The following is a 17,695-nucleotide window of genomic DNA, read 5'->3' on the forward strand; positions in this document are numbered from 1 at the left end:
AAATGTGAATAAGATGATCAAACCTACTCTTTACTTGGGTCTTTTACAAGGTGAACAAAGTACTAGGCCGTGTATAGCCTTTGGTTTCCCTTTTGAGTTGGTACTTCCTGTCATTTTTGAAACAATATTTTGAATAAAAATGCTCGGTCCGATTAATTGGAGTCTTTGTGGTTGGGGGTGCTGTCACCCCCTGAGATTCTGAATTAAGAGGCAGTTTGCTGATACAGCTTGCCAGATTGTGATGTCATGGCTGTGCTAGAGGGGTATCTTTGCAGTAAATCAGTCTCCTATTCCATTTAAATAATAGTATCTTAGTGTGGGGAGTAAAACAAATGTAGAGTGGAATGTGTTTTTCTATGAGTTTTTTTTCTTTTGGTTTGTGTTTTTTTACTTCACTTTCTAGGGAAGGTTTTGCCAACTTTCCTTGTGTGCCTTGTAGGAGCTTGTCCGAAGCCGGAATTGGCATTAACACTGAAGGTGTGGTAATGAGGAAATTAGATTTGTGAGACGATTGGAAAGTGGGGAATTTTTATCCTGAAGTCTAGGTTTTGCAATTGATATTGCTGTTCTTGTATTGAGGACATGTTTAGTCCTGCCCCTTTAGCTACTGCAAATCATGGAGAAACTGGTGTTTTAATTGCCTGGGAAATGTCAAGAGAACGTAAGTTGTATAATGCTATCATTTCATGAGCCAGGTTTTTAAGTGTGTAGGTGGTTTGATCTGACAACACTACACATTCATCTGGAACTGGTCACTGTGCTGAAAACGCCCAGAACAGTGCTGTTTTCCAGCAGGGTAGTTAAACAGCAGTTCAGGAGTAGGTGATGAGTGGATGTACAAATTACATGCTTACATGCTAATAAATATTTTAATTACAGGATTTGACGTGAGGGCTGAGATTAAATATTGCACTTAAGAACTGAACTGAGGAAACTGACAGGTTGGTAGTTCCAGGGGTGAGCATTGTTGTAATTAGTGCTTATGGACAAAATCTGACTATAAAATCCAGGAAAAACGTTTCTTAAATGCCCTCTCCTGCAGGCCTGGTTTACATCTAATACAATAAACTCTTAAGTCTAGGTGAGAAATAGTTTGAGTGTGATTGAACTTGATTTTAAATTATGCTCTGAACCAGATTTCACTTGTTTGGACTCTGCAGTAAATTGACGCTTGTCTCTTTTCTGCTGATGAATGGAATTTGAGGTCCGTTTTGGAACCTTCCCATGCTTGTTACTTCCAGAGTGCAGAAAACCTGTCAGGTGTTCCCTGATGTACAACTACTGGTATCTGTTGTACAGTCCTGTGGGAACTGTAATAGTACGTGATAGCACAATAGCAATATGATTTAAACTTCCTGTCTGTGCTCCTATGGAGGTGTGCTAAAGTGCAACAATGTTCTTGTTAACCCTTTTCTCTGCTCTAGCCCTCTGCAGAGATGCTCCTGTCCATAAAGTTCTGTGCATCCCCAGGTGGTAGCTGCGTCACTGTTCATGCCAGGAGAGAGGAGTCATGCCGGTTCTGAGCCTTCTTATGGGAATGCAGATATCTTTTTCTGTTGTTTGGGAAGGTGTCCAAAAAAAAGACCTGTGTGCATTTTGAATACTTTATTGTGTGCCACTATGGTTTACAATCCAGATACGGATTTGTACTGGAGTTGGACAAAACCAAATGCTGATCTAATATTTCACATTTAGAATGTTTTTGTCAAGATTACAGCTCTACTTTTTAAAATATTTACAAAATACCTCTCTAGTGTTTGCTTCTGGGCAAATGCATGACTATATTTCATGCTGATGTAAGCTTATTTAAATATTGTAAAGGTGCAAGCAATCCGTTTAGGGGTTCTTTTTGGGAATGGCAAATAAGCTGGATTATCTGTGATATGACTTTTTTGCATTTAGAAATAGAAGCCAAGACACTAAAGACTAATTAAAAATTCAGCAAAAGATTACTATAAAATGGCATTTCTTTCAACCTCATGTAATATAGATGTTAGTTTAGGTTTTTAATTGGGTAAAATCAGCTTTGCACATTTCTTAAGACCACGCCAGATATCTTCCACTCTTTAATAAGAATTACCTTGCCCATTTTTTTTCAGCTACTGTATGTTCCCTGGAGACTGGAAACATTGTATTTTTTGGGGTTATGTTATTATTAGAGGGAGTTTGCTGTGCTGCAGAGTGTGGCGTTTCCTTTAGGGCGTTCCCCATGGAGAAATTGTGGTGGCTGGAAGGGTCATCTGTAGTTGAATCTGTGCTACGGAAACGGCTGCTCTGCAGTCAGGCTGCCGCAGGGCCTGTGCTGTCTGCGTTCCTCACACGGTGCGACGCCTCGTGAAGCAAGAGTTGACTGATCAGGTGCAGGAAAAGAGAAGAAAGGGGGCTTTCTGCAGAAGAAAAGGGAAAATCATGCAAACCTCTTAATAAAAAAAAAACATTTCATTTGGAGAAAAACTGTTTTCTAATGGCTCGCCTAAAGCCAGGTTCTTTCAGAAAAAGTATTAAGTTTACATTTTTGATGCTAGCACATTTGTTTTTGCAATATTTGTCACAGTGGGCCGGAATCTTGCCCAAAACTCGTTCTAAACTCTGAGACTAAAAAACGAAGAAATATATTTATAGAGAACAAACGATACAAACGATGCTTTTTTTAATGAGAATTTGACTTAAAAAATAGTACATAGTATTAGTGGTGAAAGGAGAAGAAAAACATTGATTTGGCTGTGGAGCCTTCTTCAGGTGTGACAACCGAAAAAGGCTCCACAGCCGAAACGTTTTCTTATCTTCTTTTCAGCAAGGAATAAACCTGTACTTGTTCCTTTGCAGCCTACGCATGCTGACACAGCTCCCTACTTAAATTACATAGTATTAGTGTTCATTCTTGGCAGGTATGACTACGTTATCGGCACCTAGATGGACATGAATTTCAGGTTTATCAAAGACAGAGGAGTAATATTCTAATCATGTCTTTAACAGAATATTACTGTCCTAAACTGTTAGATGATATTGTATTTCTATATTAGCCTTAACTAATCACTACCTAAACTACAAAATGTCCAATGTGTTTTATATGACAGCGTTAGGCTTAATGGATGTGATGGTGAATATAAGTGGGTTTTCAGCACCTAAATTGGGACAGTTGACATCAGTTCCAGACACTGCAGGTTTTTCATGGCTATGAGAAGATACCTGTTTTATCAGGCTGGTTAGAAGAGACCACAGTCTTTCAGGTTTTCTTTGATGATGATGTCTGTGACAGCGTCGAACACAAATTTGACGTTCTGCGTGTCCGTGGCGCACGTCAAGTGTGAGTAGATTTCTTTGACATCTTTTCTCATGTTCAGATCCAGGAACTGGTTCTTGATGTAATTGCCAGCATCCTCAAATGTGTTGGGCCCTGTATGTGGGTTTTTAGGGGTGTTAACAGACAAACAATGACCGTGTCTTCTTACCAAGTGCTTTCAATATCACCGGTTGGTATTGAAAAATTTTAAATTAAGCTCATTGCTTTGTTTGCAAGAGACTCTTTTCCAGTTTGTGTCCTGAACTTTTTCACTCTGTTTACTGATTGCTGTGCAATTATTTGCCAAATATCAAACTATGTTCTGGAGATGAAAGCAATTCGTATCAAGTATTAACATCAAGCACATGTAATGGGCGGGGAGTTCTTAATCGAGCTAAACACCTTGATGGATTAACTGCATTAAGTATACTTATTGAAGAGGTTATAATTAAGAAAGCTAGAAGATGGGTTAAATCAGTTTTGACCCTGTTCTCCTTGTTAAGCTACAGACCCTGTATCTGTATCAGGCTCTCCAATGGGTAGCAGCCTGAGAGACACCCTGAGAAAAAAGCTGCCATCTTGTATTGGGGTTGTGGTTGGTGACCAGCAGGTGCTGAGGGCTGCTGCTGGATGCAGGCCTGTGGCAGGTGGGGAACTGACCATCGTAATCTGGGAAGCAGATGCTCAGGTGCACCTTCTTGACTTTCTCCAGGAAGAGGTCTTTCTTGTTGAGGAAGAGCACGATGGAGGTGGCAGCGAAGAACTTGTGGTTGCAGATGCTGTTGAAGAGGTGGAGGCTCTCATGCATCCGGTTCTGGAGGGGGAACACGGAAGTGATGGTGAGGCAAGATTCCAGTAAGCTAGGGAGATCACGACTCCTCGTTTAGACAGAAATAAGGGAGCAGGCTTATATGCAATCACTCCTATTCCCATTTCCAAGCTTGCAAAAAATTCCAGACTTGTTTCATACCGTTGGAAGAAATACCTTAAAGTGGGATGTTTTTTAGACCCAGGTAGTGAGATCAGAAATTGAAACAAAACTGATCATTTAGAGGACAGTTGACATCAGTGATCAAGCAGCACAGGCACCAGGTCCTTGGCCAGACGTGGAATGGACAGTTTTAAAGAGCAGCAATGGACTCGCCAGCCCTGGAGCTCCGCAAACAATCACACACGGGAAGGAGCAACTGACTTCCTCGGGCCAGCTCTGGCTGTGAAGGGAGAGGCGAGACTTGTGAGACTGGCTGGGCAGAACCAAAAGCAGTGGAATGGTGGGTGTTAAATAATTGTGGGACCCAACAGCTAAGAACCGTTTCCAGAACTGGGTTGACTGGGCAGTGTTTTGTATTTGAGGTGAATGGATCAGGTTAGGAGACTAGAGGGTTGGGATTGAAGAAATGTTCGCAAACTAGAGAGCTAAGATCGCCTGCAGGGACAGTCACACAGGTTATTTAGGAAAAGCCTGACGGAGAAAGAGCAAATGCCTGATCTTTGCAGAAGATAACCCCCAAGCCCACCCCCGATCCGCCGTGAAAAATTCAAACAAAAGCTTTCTTTCATATAGTGAGACCCACGCAAATCAGCTGCTAAACAATGCTGTCTTTTGAGCTCCTACCCCCATGTCATCCTGATAAGGAGACCACAGCTGATACTGGAGAACAGCAAATTTGCCTGCCCACCATGCAGGACCTGCGTATCCTAATTCAGCCCTGTCCAGGCAAATACTCTGGCCTGCATTTCTTCTTGCATCTGCAGGTGTGTTTTGCGTATCCCAGCTTGACAGGTTCATTTCTGCCCAAGCAACTTTGATTAAATGTTGACTGTGGTGCATTTAAAAACTTAATCTTGACTTTAGGCTTTAAAGAAAAGGCTCAATACTTAGAATTGACCTTTTAAGGGTCTGAATTTCAGATCGCGCAAAACCTCTTTTGCTTCTGTTCTCTGTATCATATTGAAATGAAACTTTGAATTCTCCCATTAACTACTTTGTGGTGTGTGTGTGTGTTTTAAGTGATTTTCAGACGAGGGTTGTATAGAGCTGATCTGCCACATGGGCTGTTTCCCCAGATCTGTTCGCTGCAGGCGAGTTAGCGCCCACAGTAAGACTCACCACTTCATCGTCTTCCACCAGAACCATGTCATATGCACTGAGGGCCCCGCAGAAGATGATGCAGGTCACGCCTTCGAAGCAATGGATCCATTTCTTGCGTTCTGACCTTTGACCCCCCACGTCAAACATTCTGCCAAAGGGGAGGAGTTGCAAAGACTTGTAACAATGGAACTGTAAGTCAGAGGAGGAATGGCCGACTAGCCCTTATGCTTATTCACTTGGCTGATACTTTTGTCCAAAGTGACTTAATTTGCACCCTTGAATACAAATGTGTGTCTTACTGGAGGGTACACCAGCAGTTTTTCACCTGGGATTTGAACCCACAACCCAGTTTTGATTTCAGATTTCTGACAACAGAACCACTGCCCACTGCCCTGGTGACTGTGGGGTTTATTAGCCTTTTGGTCTTGGATCAAGGTACTGTATGTATTCTCAGTGTAATTTGCTGTGCAGTCCCACACTCTTCCAGCAATATCCCATGTTCATCTGCAGTGTGACGCACTGCGCAGTGCCGTGCTCTCCAGCAGCAGCCTGTCTGTATCTGCAGTGTGACGCACTGCGCAGTGCGGTGCCTTCCAGCAGCCTCTCTGTATCTGCAGTGTGACGCAGTGCCGTGCCCTCCAGCGGCAGCCTGTCTGTATCTGCAGTGTGACGCACTGCGCAGCGCCGTGCCCTCCAGCAGCCGGTCTGTATCTGCAGTGTGACGCACTGTGCAGTGCGTTGCCCTCCAGAAGCCTGTCTGTATCTGCAGTGTGACGCACTGCGCAGTGCGGTGCCCTCCAGCAGCCTGTCTGTATCTGCAGTGTGACGCACTGTGCAGTGCGGTGCCCTCCAGCAGCCTGTCTGTATCTGCAGTGTGACGCACTGTGCAGTGCGGTGCCCTCCAGCAGCCTGTCTGTATCTGCAGTGTGACGCACTGTGCAGTGCGGTGCCCTCCAGCAGCCTGTCTGTATCTGCAGTGTGACGCACTGTGCAGTGCGTTGCCCTCCAGAAGCCTGTCTGTATCTGCAGTGTGACGCACTGCGCAGTGCCGTGCCCTCCAGCAGCCTGTCTGTATCTGCAGTGTGACGCACTGCGCAGTGCCGTGCCCTCCAGCAGCCTGTCTGTATCTGCAGTGTGATGCAGTGCGGTGCCCTCCAGCAGCCTGTCTGTATCTGCAGTGTGACGCACTGCAAAGTGCCGTGCCCTCCAGCAGCCTGTCTGTATCTGCAGTGTGACGCACTGTGCAGTGCGGTGCCCTCCAGCAGCCTGTCTGTATCTGCAGTGTGACGCACTGCGCAGTGCGGTGCCCTCCAGCAGCCTGTCTGTATCTGCAGTGTGACGCACTGCGCAGTGCCGTGCCCTCCAGCAGCCTGTCTGTATCTGCAGTGTGACGCACTGCGCAGTGCCGTGCCCTCCAGCAGCCTGTCTGTATCTGCAGTGTGACGCACTGCGCAGTGCCGTGCCCTCCAGCAGCCTGTCTGTATCTGCAGTGTGACGCACTGCGCAGTGCCGTGCCCTCCAGCAGCAGCCCTTGAAGGGTCAGAGCTCACCTGAAGTGCACGTCCTTGAAGGAGAACTGCTCCTCGATGATGCCCGTGGTCTTGACTCGCGACCGCAGCACGTCCTGCTCATTGGGCAGGTAGTTGGGGGCCGTGATTCTGTCAAGCTCGTTGAGGTAGCTGCGAGACAGAGGGTGCTTTACAGTCCTCGGCCTGTTTCCTCTGCTACTGCTCTTTCTAGCTGCACTGTGACTTTGTTATAGGTAATCTAGTATTTACAGTGCGTAGCACTCAGGCTACAGTAATAGAAGAAGCCTGCTGCTCCTCCAGAGACAGGGTTAGTGAACAGGAGACACAACTTTGCATTGAATAGTGGAACTTGTTTCTCATGCATTTCTTGTTTAAAATTAGTCAGCATTTTTTTTTTATGTATGTCCTCAAATGTCATCTGGCCATGACCACTTCCCTCCCTCACTCTCACTGGTGCCTATTTCCTCTTACTGATAAAATCCACAGGAGAATTCAGATAGAGCAAAATATACATTTTCCCTGATAAGACGTTTTGAAAGGGTACTGAGCTGTTTTCTTTTTAATTTAGATTGGTAGTTTTTTCCCTAAGAGTGTGAAGGTGTGTACAGGTGAGGAGCTGTACCCTTCCCTGCTGTGTGTGTGTGAGAGGTGTACCCTTCCCTGCTGTGTGTGTGTGAGGGGTGTACAGCTGAGGAGCTGTACCCTACTCTGCTGTGTGTGTGTGAGAGGTGTACCCTTCCCTGCTGTGTGTGTGTGAGGGGTGTACAGCTGAGGAGCTGTACCCTACTCTGCTGTGTGTGTGTGTGTGAGGGGTGTACAGGTGAGGAGCTGTACCCTACTCTGCTGTGTGTGTGTGTGAGGGGTGTACAGGTGAGGAGCTGTACCCTTCCCTGCTGTGTGTGTGTGTGAGGGGTGTACAGGTGAGGAGCTGTACCCTTCCCTGCTGTGTGTGTGTGTGAGGGGTGTACAGGTGAGGATCTGTACCCTTCCCTGCTGTGTGTGTGTGTGAGGGGTGTACAGGTGAGGAGCTGTACCCTTCCCTGCTGTGTGTGTGTGTGAGGGGTGTACAGGTGAGGAGCTGTACCCTTCCCTGCTGTGTGTGTGAGGGGTGTACAGCTGAGGAGCTGTACCCTTCCCTGCTGTGTGTGTGTGTGAGGGGTGTACAGGTGAGGAGCTGTGCCCTTCCCTGCTGTGTGTGTGAAGGGGTGTACAGGTGAGCTCTCCCCAGCCCCACTCACTAGGCAGCAGAGTCGTTGAGCTGGTATTCGGCTGCCCTCTCGAAGCAGGCCTGCACCCCTGAATCTTTCCATAGCTTCTTGATGACGGTCACCAGCTCTGCTGGCATGGTGCCTTCCTCGATGGAGTCTGCCAGGTTGAAAAGCTTCTGCCCGTCTTCCTGGAGAAGAATAGCGGAGAGCCGTGACTCCCACATTATAGGTTGTCATGGTTACGTAAGCCCTTCAAGTTGTTTTTTTTAGATTAGCCATTTTCACTATGGAAGGGTTTTGTGAGTTGTTTCCTACGTGGCCAAAGTCAGAAAAGTGATTCTGGGCCAAATGTCTAAAACACTTGCAATCTAAACACCTGTTGGGTCTCTTGTATTTGTGACTAAACTGGCACAAAGGGGTTGGAGCGTTCCTTGATTTTTTAGTGTTTGGTAGCACACAAGGCCAACTTTCCTTTGGACAAAGTTAAGGGTTTGTCTGGTTGTGTGCACTTAAATGAACCCGGGGCCACCAGCAATGCCACAGGTCCCATGGCAGCACCATGAGGGACCTGGAGAGTGGGTCCCATCCAGGGCTTTTCCTGCTTGTGGGCTGCAGGGAGCAGCGACAGGCTGAGGAATGGGAAGCCGGGCTGTACTGACCGCTTTGCTGGGCTCGCCGTAGTCAATCCCCAGGGTGCTCATGGCCCTGATGATGGCCACGATGGACTGCAGGATATTGCCGTAGATGATGGCTCTGAACTCCAGACACTCCTGTTCTGAGTAGCCATCTTGATGGATAATCCTGAGAGATTACAAGAGCAAAACAAAAGGTTACAGAATGAGTTGAGCCCCAGCACATTCATCCATCATCCAGGGGTCTGCAACTCTTGGCTTTGTTGGCTGTGCTGATCAGTTTGTGCTTGAAACATGCTACTCGATCTGGTTCCTGGTTTCAGACATAAATTCTGACACTCTGTAATGTCTGTCAGTGATTTTGGAGAGATGATCTGGAGTCCCTTTCAAGGAAGGAGAACAAGTGTGTGCTCTGTCCCATCTCGTGCCCCAGGGCTTGAAGGACTAGCTCACTGCAACACTAACCAGGACAAATGGCTTTCTGGTGACAGGATGGATAAGGGATGAAAAGAAAAAACAAATTTGAGTCTTCATCTCCACATCTGGGAAACCAGGGTTTTTTTCCAGTCCTGGAGAAGGTAATTCACTCTCTAAATCGTCTCGGGATGCATTGTGCCATTCGCTTTCTCAGCACTGCTCAATGCTGCTCTTTCTTAAATATGCCACCTAGTGGCGCATTCGTGTTACTTCAGATTGCTCAGAGCGACAGTACAGTATATAAATCTGACTGGAGTTTCACTAAGTCTTGCTAATTGATTTTAATTTTTTCAGGTTTCCTCTTTTTCTTCTCTTTTTTTAAAGAAAATAAAAAGTGTTTCAAACAAGAGGAAGGTTTAGTTTTCTTTTTAGCCACTCTTAAAGGAGCTGGGGTTTGTTGGAGTGGCTGCCCAGCTGCTGTAATTTTTCAGGGTCTTATCGGATATGCTCACAGATACTGTTCCCAGCCACTCCTCCAGCTAATTTCCCCAAAATACCCCCCCCCATGCGCCCACATCTGTCAGCACTGCTGGCTGTGGGCACTGGCACTCCTGCCAGTCTGTGTGGGAAGCCTTTTAGGCCCTTTCTACTTTGGTCACAATAAATAAAACCGCGCCAGTGGGAAGAGGAGGGAGAATTCAGCCTTGTGGTCAATTCTGATGCCTATGCTTGTGTTTGAGGAGGCTGGAGTGTCAGACAGGCTTGGCGTGTCACTTCCCTGTGATCAGGAAACATGTCAGACGTTTGTGAAATTGTGATTTTACTGCAAATGCACCAGTGGAAATCTGTCTTCTAGTTGCAAGCAGGCATAATTTATCTGGATGCCTGTGCTCCTGATCCTGCAGATGACGGGGGTCAGGGGGAGCCAGACCCTCTTGGGCGCAACTGAGCTGAGGGGCTTTTGCACATGGACAATCTAGCATTAAGGCTATATGGGTTTTTCCTGTGTTTAAAGCTTGACAGTTCGTTCCTCAATGTGGTCTCTTGTTTCTGCACACTGGTCATTGGAGCTGCAATGAGGCACTCGGGGGATGGCACCAGTGCGAGTCAGGTTCTGAGTGCAAATACTAACTTCATCTGCTTGACGATCGTGCTCTTCCCGGACTCTCCTGCCCCTGCAAGACAAAAAAACAGGAAAGTCACTTGTCACGTATTCCTGATTGTTAACATTAGGGACACCTGACTCCATTAGATTTCGTTGGCTTCACATAGTAACAAAACCCTTGAAGCCTTTCAGAGGTCTAGTTCACAGCTCGGTACCGTCCTGGGACTCCCAGAGCACCAGTATGACAGGATAGTCGTTGCCTTTCTGGACACCCGGAATGTTCTGGTAGAAGACGTGCAAAGCGCTGCTTCCGCTAAGCTCCTTATCCCCTGGGGAGGAGCGGCTTATCCCTGTTGGCTAATCGGCTGAGCGGTGATGTTGCTGGTGGCCACCAGCCCCGGTGCTGTGCAGCGCAGGCCTGCCTTACGGATTACGGGCTCAGAAATATCCAGAGTCCAGGAAAAATGGCACTTCAGAGTACTGACAGCTGTAAGAAAGGTCCATCCAGAGGAGGTCACTGCATAGTTAAGTTATGTCCGTCTGTAATGCTGTTTTGTATGAAGGTAAATTGATATGATGTACAGGATTGTCACCCTCATGAAGGTTTCTGCTCTCCGGGAGAGAAGCAGTGACCTCTGACCTCAGCAAGGAGCATTGTGAAGGCCAGTTCCTGTTTTGAATACCAGTGACCTCCGGTTTTAGCTGGGGCACATGGTCATTGCAGTCACTGTTCCTTCAGTCCTGCGGACAGTACCTGTAGGTAACTAATAGCCGGAAGAGTGAAGTCCTGATTTTGCAGCTTAAAAGAAACAATGCAAACTTCTTATTTTTTCTCCTTTTTGACAGTCTTGGAGATACTGACTCACGAGATCAAATCTTTGCTTGAAAGGGGATGCAACCAGCTCTCAGCCACCTTCCTCTATGTGTAGTATTGCTGTTTGTTGTTCGGGCAGAGCGAGGGTTAAATGTTCTTGTGTGATCTTGACCGACTGTGACCCTTCTGGACTGGACGCCTTCATCTGAGCGACCTCAGGGTCGCCCCCAAGCTGTATTCATGTAGTCACCCCCTTTTCAAACGAGAACCCCAGGCTGTGAGGGAACACCAGCGCTGTCTGTTCAAGCTTGGTTTTCAACCTAGAAGCTCTCAGTTTCTTAAACTTTTTGCAAAGTCTGCAACTTGGTCCTCCAGCAGGGCATGTTTTGAAGGACTTTTTTTTTTAGCTTTCATTTGCTGCTCAGTTGTGAAGCAGACACGCGAGCTGGTGGGATTTGAACGTGCCACTGTCGATAATGATCGGGATTATTCTGTTCTTAAACCATGAGATTGACGTGCTTCAGTGAGTACACCCCTGAGGAAATTAGTACAGTTTTAATATCTGTGTTTCCTGTGTTAGCCTAGACACCCACGTACAGGATCTGAAAACATATTAAGGAAGACAGAAGCTCAGTTTTAATGATCCCTCAGCATCCAAATGACCTGAAATGAAGGCTGCTATAGCGTCAGAATGAGCTGCTTTTTATCATCTAGACCCAAAGCACCACCTCTGCGAAGGCACTGAAATAGAGAATAATGATTCCTGTGCTTCACAGTGATGCCGGATTGCTTGCTTGCCAACACAGCTGCTAACCTGAGCGATTCTGGAAAAAAGGGAGGCCAGTCCTAAGTCCTCACAACTCCATGGTCCTTTTAAATTTGAGGGGGAAACGTTATCTGGCTTTGTTCATTCAGGGAGCAGAGCTGTCTGTGTTGGGGTGTTACTGGGAAAGTTTCTAATATACTTTAGTCCCAGTAAAGACATCTAACCTTAAGGGTCTGCACTGTTGCTGAATTATTACTAGAGGACAAGCTGTAGTCATCTGGCACTGAAAGCTCTGCTCTGAGTCTGTCACAAGAGATACTTGTGAAGTAAAATCCACTCTGAACAAACTTTTCCTCTTTGGAGGACGAGTTTATACACGTATTTTCAGAATAGTTTGTGGAATCTCAGTGCATCTCGCAAGGCTTGTGATAAACAACTGTGAAGATATGGTAAAACACATGTCATTAACCCGAAAGGCATGGATGTGGCACAGCCAATGAAAGGAAAGATTTTGACTAAATGCTTTGGAGCCTTGTGACTCGATTTTATGCTGTTCAGAAAATGCTCATGGGAAACGCTAGTGGGAAAATGGTGCCCTCTTGTGGCAATTGATCCAAAGTGAACAACTCTATAGCATTTGTTTTTAATAAGCGGGAGCAGGCTTCCGTTTTGATCTTGGCTCATTCTTTTCCTGGTCTTGAGCCGAGCCTCATGTTCTCTTACGGAGGTTATATTATAGCCTAAGCAGAGCTTGGCAGAAGCCTGCACTGTTTTTTAGAACAACTGCAGACTGGTGTTCTAGAATGTCTCTGATGTATTGGACAGAGGGTTGCGGTTAAGGATGAATGGATCTTCCCTGGATACTCCAGCTTTTGCATGCAGATAGCCTGGAAAGTGTGAAAGCCCCAGCCGGTGTGATTTCCAGGGGCATTAGCGTCACGTTCTGAGCACTCTTTTCTTCTGCTGTGAAATGAAACAATGTCGCTACGGCCTGTTTTTAAACTGGTGGCTTCCTGCCCTTTGCTGTGGTCCAGAGCTCTTCCACTCCAGGGGGGTTGAACTGCCCGGGGGTGCATCCCAGAGGGAGCAAGGAGGCTGGAGGTTCCTACACCCAGCTCCCATCCTCAGGGCCTCCTTTAAAAAAGCCGGATGAAGCTTGCAGTGTGTTTAAGAGCATGCTGTCAGGATTTCCAGAGTATTTCAGTGCCAGGCTCTAAAGTCTGCAGCTTCACCCATTCGCCAAAGAAAAGAGATCTGGGTGGCGAGAGGTTCACTGACTGTTTAGTAACCACACGGCTGCAAATTCGAAAGGGCCTTGTTTAAGACAAATAAGACTTTTTTTTTTTTGAGTGTCGTCTTTAATGAACTTGAACTTGAACTTTATTGCCATATGTAACCGGTACATGTACTGGTACAATGGAAGTCTTACTTACAGAAAGTCTCTCGATTGTTAAAACAAGTGTAAAAACACAAAGTGCAGACAGTGCATCAAGACAATATACAAGCAAACAGTAGACAATGTAAAAGTAAACAGTCTGTATGTAAACAATGCAGACATGTAAATAATGACTGGAAATGTGCAATAAATAAGAAATCATAATGAGGTAGGTGGTATAGGTGTGAGGTCCAAGGGGCATGGCTAAATGTGTTCGCCAATTGCACTTACCATCGTCCGTGGTGTGTGTGGTAATGCACAGTATACGCAGAGCCTGTTTGGAATTTCATCAAATGGGAATTCTTGTCAGTTGTTTGCAAGGAAGATGCAAACAAGACAATCTTGCAGCCACAGGTGATGAGAGTGCAGGACACTGGGGTCCTGACCAGCAGGAAGCTGCCCCCAGTCTGTGAAACTGCAGTATTGACTTGAGCACTGTCTTTGGCTGAACTCATGAGTCAATATTTGTTGCAGTCTAGCTGGCCAGCATGACAAGGTTCATTTTTAGGCTGTGACTCTGTACCCAGCATACACCAAACTGCCAAACCCATCTTACAAATGCCCACGGGTGAACCGGTGAACTTGGTACATTATTTTGTGACATTCATTGCTGAATGTTGAGGGCAAGTCTTTATGGGACTTTCTGTTGCATAGATGCGGGCATTTTCTGTCTGTTGCTCAGGTTTTTACCTGGCATAGCATGTATTAACATGATATTGAGTGAGAGTTGGGAGCACAGGACGCAGTGGGTGATGCAGTCAGGTCCTTCACCTGAGGCACCTAACGAAGGCGCCAGAGCTGAAACATTGTCTTTTTTCTTTTCCTTCCAGCATGGAATAAACATTTACCTGTTCCTATGAAAGGAGCATGATAACTCCTCTAGTATCTGCTGAATATCTATTTTTCAGTTTCCATTTAGCTGGAAAAACCCTAAAAGGCTTTTGCTTCTCCTGGCTGATTTGTGTGAGGAAGAGGAACTTATTTCAGTGCTGCAGAGCCTTCAGACTCTCAGGCCCATGATGCATTTCCCTCCCAGCTTTTGGTCATTATTCCCACAGCCCTTTGCTGGCCTGTGTTTGGTGAATAGTATTTTGTTATATGGCAGAATCTGAAGCTCAAAGGGAAGCACTGTTCCATGGGAGGAGTCATGTGTACGAGACGCCCTGCAGGGGTGGGGACTGCGCTGACTTCAGCTCAGGTCAGACCTGCCGGCCAGGGAGCAGTCAGGCGCGGTACCACGTGCACCTGGAGGAGCATCGGATAATCCTGGGTTAAGTCAGACGGAAGATGATTAGCGTGAGTAAACCTGACAGGAAGAGCGGATAATGGGGTTACTGTGAGCCTTGGCGAAAGCCGGCCAAATCCGCCCATCAGATCAGGGAGGGTCTTTCTGACCCTAGAGCAGCAAGCCAGGCTCTCCCCTCTCTTCTCTTCGCTGTCTTCTCTCATTCCTTTTTCTCTTTCTCTCTTCCCTTTCTTTCTCTCTCCTCCAGTCTCGCCCCCTGCCTTTCTTCCTCTCTCTCTCAGTGCTCACATTGGCATTTCTGTGTGTGCAGGGTTTTCCCATTGGCTTCGTTCTGGTTTTATTTACTTATTTATTGCTGAGCTTCACTCAAGCGGAACTCCACGTGCTGAAAATAGACCTGTCACAAAGACTTTTCCCCCTTTCAGTCTTTTGGATTGCACAGCGCCTCCTACAGCTCAGCGCTCACCAGCCGGCCCCACTGTGGGCTGTGCTGCTCCCTCGGGCCAAATGGAAGGGAAAACAAAGGACAGTACACTTCAGGACACGAGTCACAATGTTGAGGCCCCGAACAACCCCCGCCAACAAACCCCGAGCAGCACTGAAACGTGAGCTCTCCAAGCAGCTGCTCTCCACACGCAGAGCTCATTAGGATTAGTGTTCTATTAGCAAATAAAGGCAGAGGTCGTTCAGAATGGTGTAACATGCGAGACACGAGTGCAAAGGAAAGAGCTAAGAGCTGTTTCAAAGTGCCAGTAGCCCAGGCTGCGCTCAGCCAGTGGATAACGGGCTGGGATCAGAACCAGGAACAGGGCAGGCGTGTTCAGCTGGTGGATTGAGGGCGAGCCTGTTTCCCCACTGTAGCTCCAGTGAGTGAATTGAAATTTCTGGAACGCTTTCAAATTTGAATCTTTGTCTCATTGGTGAAGAACTTGTATCCTGTGTGCATAGCTGTACCTACAGTAACAACAGGTTTTCCCTAAAAATACTTGGGAAATACAGTAGGGAAATACTCATGTGCTCTGCTAGTCTTTTGCTTCAGGGGGGTAAAGCCCCCAGGCTGGGAGGAGGTCAGCTGGGAATGGTGAGGTCAGGGGGTGAGACAGCCGTGTGCTGTCCTGTTAACCAGCGTGGAGCTCGCTGTCCTCCTCCCAGCCTGGTCTGCTCGCGCGTGTTGTGGAGTGATAAGACTGTGGGGGTTCAGGCCTTCGTGTCTCTCTTCGTTCCCTTTTTGCTAAGAGAGCCCAATCAGCATGAGTGTTTGAGGAGGGGCAGGCAGGCCTGTGGTCAGGAGATCCCTGGCGAGAGAGGAATCCGCCTGCTGCCCCAGGCGACTTGCTTGGCTTTTTAGCTCCCCTTTGTACTCAAGGGTGTGAGGAGGAGCAGCACCGAGCTTCATGAGGGGTGTGGTGGGGGGGGCATTTAATCCATTCAGCCAGTAATGTAGTACACTATTCCCAAACCAGTCTGACTTTCCATTTCCAGGAGGGTGGACTTTGGGATATGGTAACCCCTAAAACAGCTGAAAGTAAACGATGAAGCTGTAACTGTCCCCCACAGTGAGCGCTATAGCCTCACCAGCACCCCGCTCGTCCCCCACGACCTGCCAGCTCAGCCTGTCGCACTTCTTTGCTAGACCTCATCTCCAGCAGGCCTGCTCTGCGGGCTCGCTCCATTTCCTACTCCTTCGTAGGATGTGGTCCCAGAGTTTGAACCTCTTTGCAATGAAGGCATGTCTTCATTTCGGGTCTCACACAATGTTGTCAAAAACCTCTGCAAGCCTGCTGGCTGTTTCCTTGCACCTGAACGTAGCGCTGTGGAAGCCATTTTTGGCTGGGTTCCCGTTCCGGTCTGTAGTCCTGCTGTGTTGACATAAATCTATTCCTCAGAGAGCTCTTGTAGAAGAGCAGGAGCCACAGCAAGTGCTGAGTGTGGAGAGATTGAATATGTGACACATTAACTCCTCTCAGCCCAGACTCACCTGGCTAAGTGCTTACTAGAGCAAGCTGGTGATAAGTGAGACAGCTGCCTGCAAACACACAGGCCCAGTCCACAGCAAGGTCCACCAAACACCAGCTCAAACATGTCCCCGGAGATTCTGTCCACTTCCTGTAGACAACACTTCCTGAAGGGTGGGCACTGTCCTAAGTGGGTTTTCCTCACCCCTTTAACTTTGCAGGTGCTTAACACCACGACATGGCCCCCAAACTAAAGCTTCTAAGAAGTGCCTGAAACAAAACAACCATCAAGACTAACTTGTTCATGACCAAAAGAGATTAAAAGAGCTTCTCTGTTTATCTGCCTGCATGATGGATTCTTTTAGGTTTGTGTTAATATGTACAGCCTGCCTACTGTAGGAGACACAATTCAAAGCCCCTGCGAGTCAGCCTAGCCTGGCAGTGTTAGACCATGCTGGAGAATGCCCAGCAGCACTGGTGGCTACTGGTTGCCAGTTCTACCAGCTGAGTTCTGTGTAAGCTGGCCATGTTAAGCCTCCTGCTTGCCCAGCTATAACGCACATGTCCGCAATGGGTGGCTAACACTACACGTTGTGCTGTCCTTGCCTGCAGTTCTTCATGTGAAGACCTTTTGTGACTCTTGAACAAACAGCCTGTTGCCATAGCAGCGAAGGGCTGCCTGTGTGTGTGGACCACACTGACCTGGACCCTGGTGGGCTCTTCCTCAACTGTGCCAAGACCGGTCTGACCCAGCCCACGCCAGGGAACAGCGGTTTGACGCTGGGTGAAGGAGCTTTAGGGGTGGTGAGAACCCCGAGTCACTTACCCAGCAGCAGCAGCTTCACGGTCTTGGACTCCTTGTCCGCGTCCTCCTGCAGCTTCTTCTCCAGCTCCTTGGACCTCTTGGCCAGCTCCTTGTCCTCTGCGCTTGCTCCACTCCCCATGTCCAGCTCGTCTCCTCCCTCCTCCAGCTCCAGATCCGAAAGGAAGGAAATCTTGAAGGCAGTGCGCTGCGCCCGGCAGGAGCGACAGGTGGCAAGGTGGTCCTGGGTTAGGCTGAGCTGGGTGAGGGGTTCCGACAGCCGGAGCGGGAGAAGCAGGAGGAGACGGAGGAGCGCGGAGATCCAGGCAGGCAGGTGGCCACTCGCAGACTGCTGAGCTCCTGCCCAGAGACCTCTCCTCTCTGCCTGCGCTGCTCTGCTCTCCACCCTAA

General features: G+C 47.6%; 1 protein-coding gene across 1 annotated transcript; it reads right to left on the reverse strand.

Annotated features, from left to right (window-relative positions):
* Positions 1 to 1,590: 1,590 nt before the first annotated feature.
* On the reverse strand, positions 1,591 to 17,695 carry gnat2 (guanine nucleotide binding protein (G protein), alpha transducing activity polypeptide 2). Its single transcript, XM_088640549.1, has 9 exons — positions 17,309 to 17,695; positions 10,294 to 10,336; positions 8,772 to 8,913; positions 8,143 to 8,300; positions 6,926 to 7,054; positions 5,394 to 5,523; positions 3,944 to 4,097; positions 3,190 to 3,397; positions 1,591 to 2,387 (listed from the first exon to the last, which is right to left on the reverse strand). Exons 1-8 carry the CDS (start codon positions 17,424 to 17,426, stop codon positions 3,207 to 3,209), a joined length of 1,065 nt encoding a protein of 354 aa, XP_088496675.1. The 5' UTR covers positions 17,427 to 17,695; the 3' UTR covers positions 1,591 to 2,387; positions 3,190 to 3,206.

Source organism: Lepisosteus platostomus, chromosome 7, assembly GCF_059453375.1.
Source record: "Lepisosteus platostomus isolate fLepPlt1 chromosome 7, fLepPlt1.hap1, whole genome shotgun sequence".
NCBI lineage: Eukaryota > Metazoa > Chordata > Actinopteri > Semionotiformes > Lepisosteidae > Lepisosteus > Lepisosteus platostomus.

Bases quoted from the DNA above. Each gene is read 5' to 3' on its own strand.
- gnat2 (XM_088640549.1), bottom strand. From the start codon at position 17,426: ATGGGGAGTGGAGCAAGCGCAGAGGACAAGGAGCTGGCCAAGAGGTCC. The intron at 8,301-8,771 runs GTCAGTACAGCC...ATTCTTCTCCAG, and splicing joins ACGGCGAGCCCAGCAAAGCG to GAAGACGGGCAGAAGCTTTT. The intron at 4,098-5,393 runs GTGAGTCTTACT...TTCCCCCTCCAG, and splicing joins TGGTGGAAGACGATGAAGTG to AACCGGATGCATGAGAGCCT.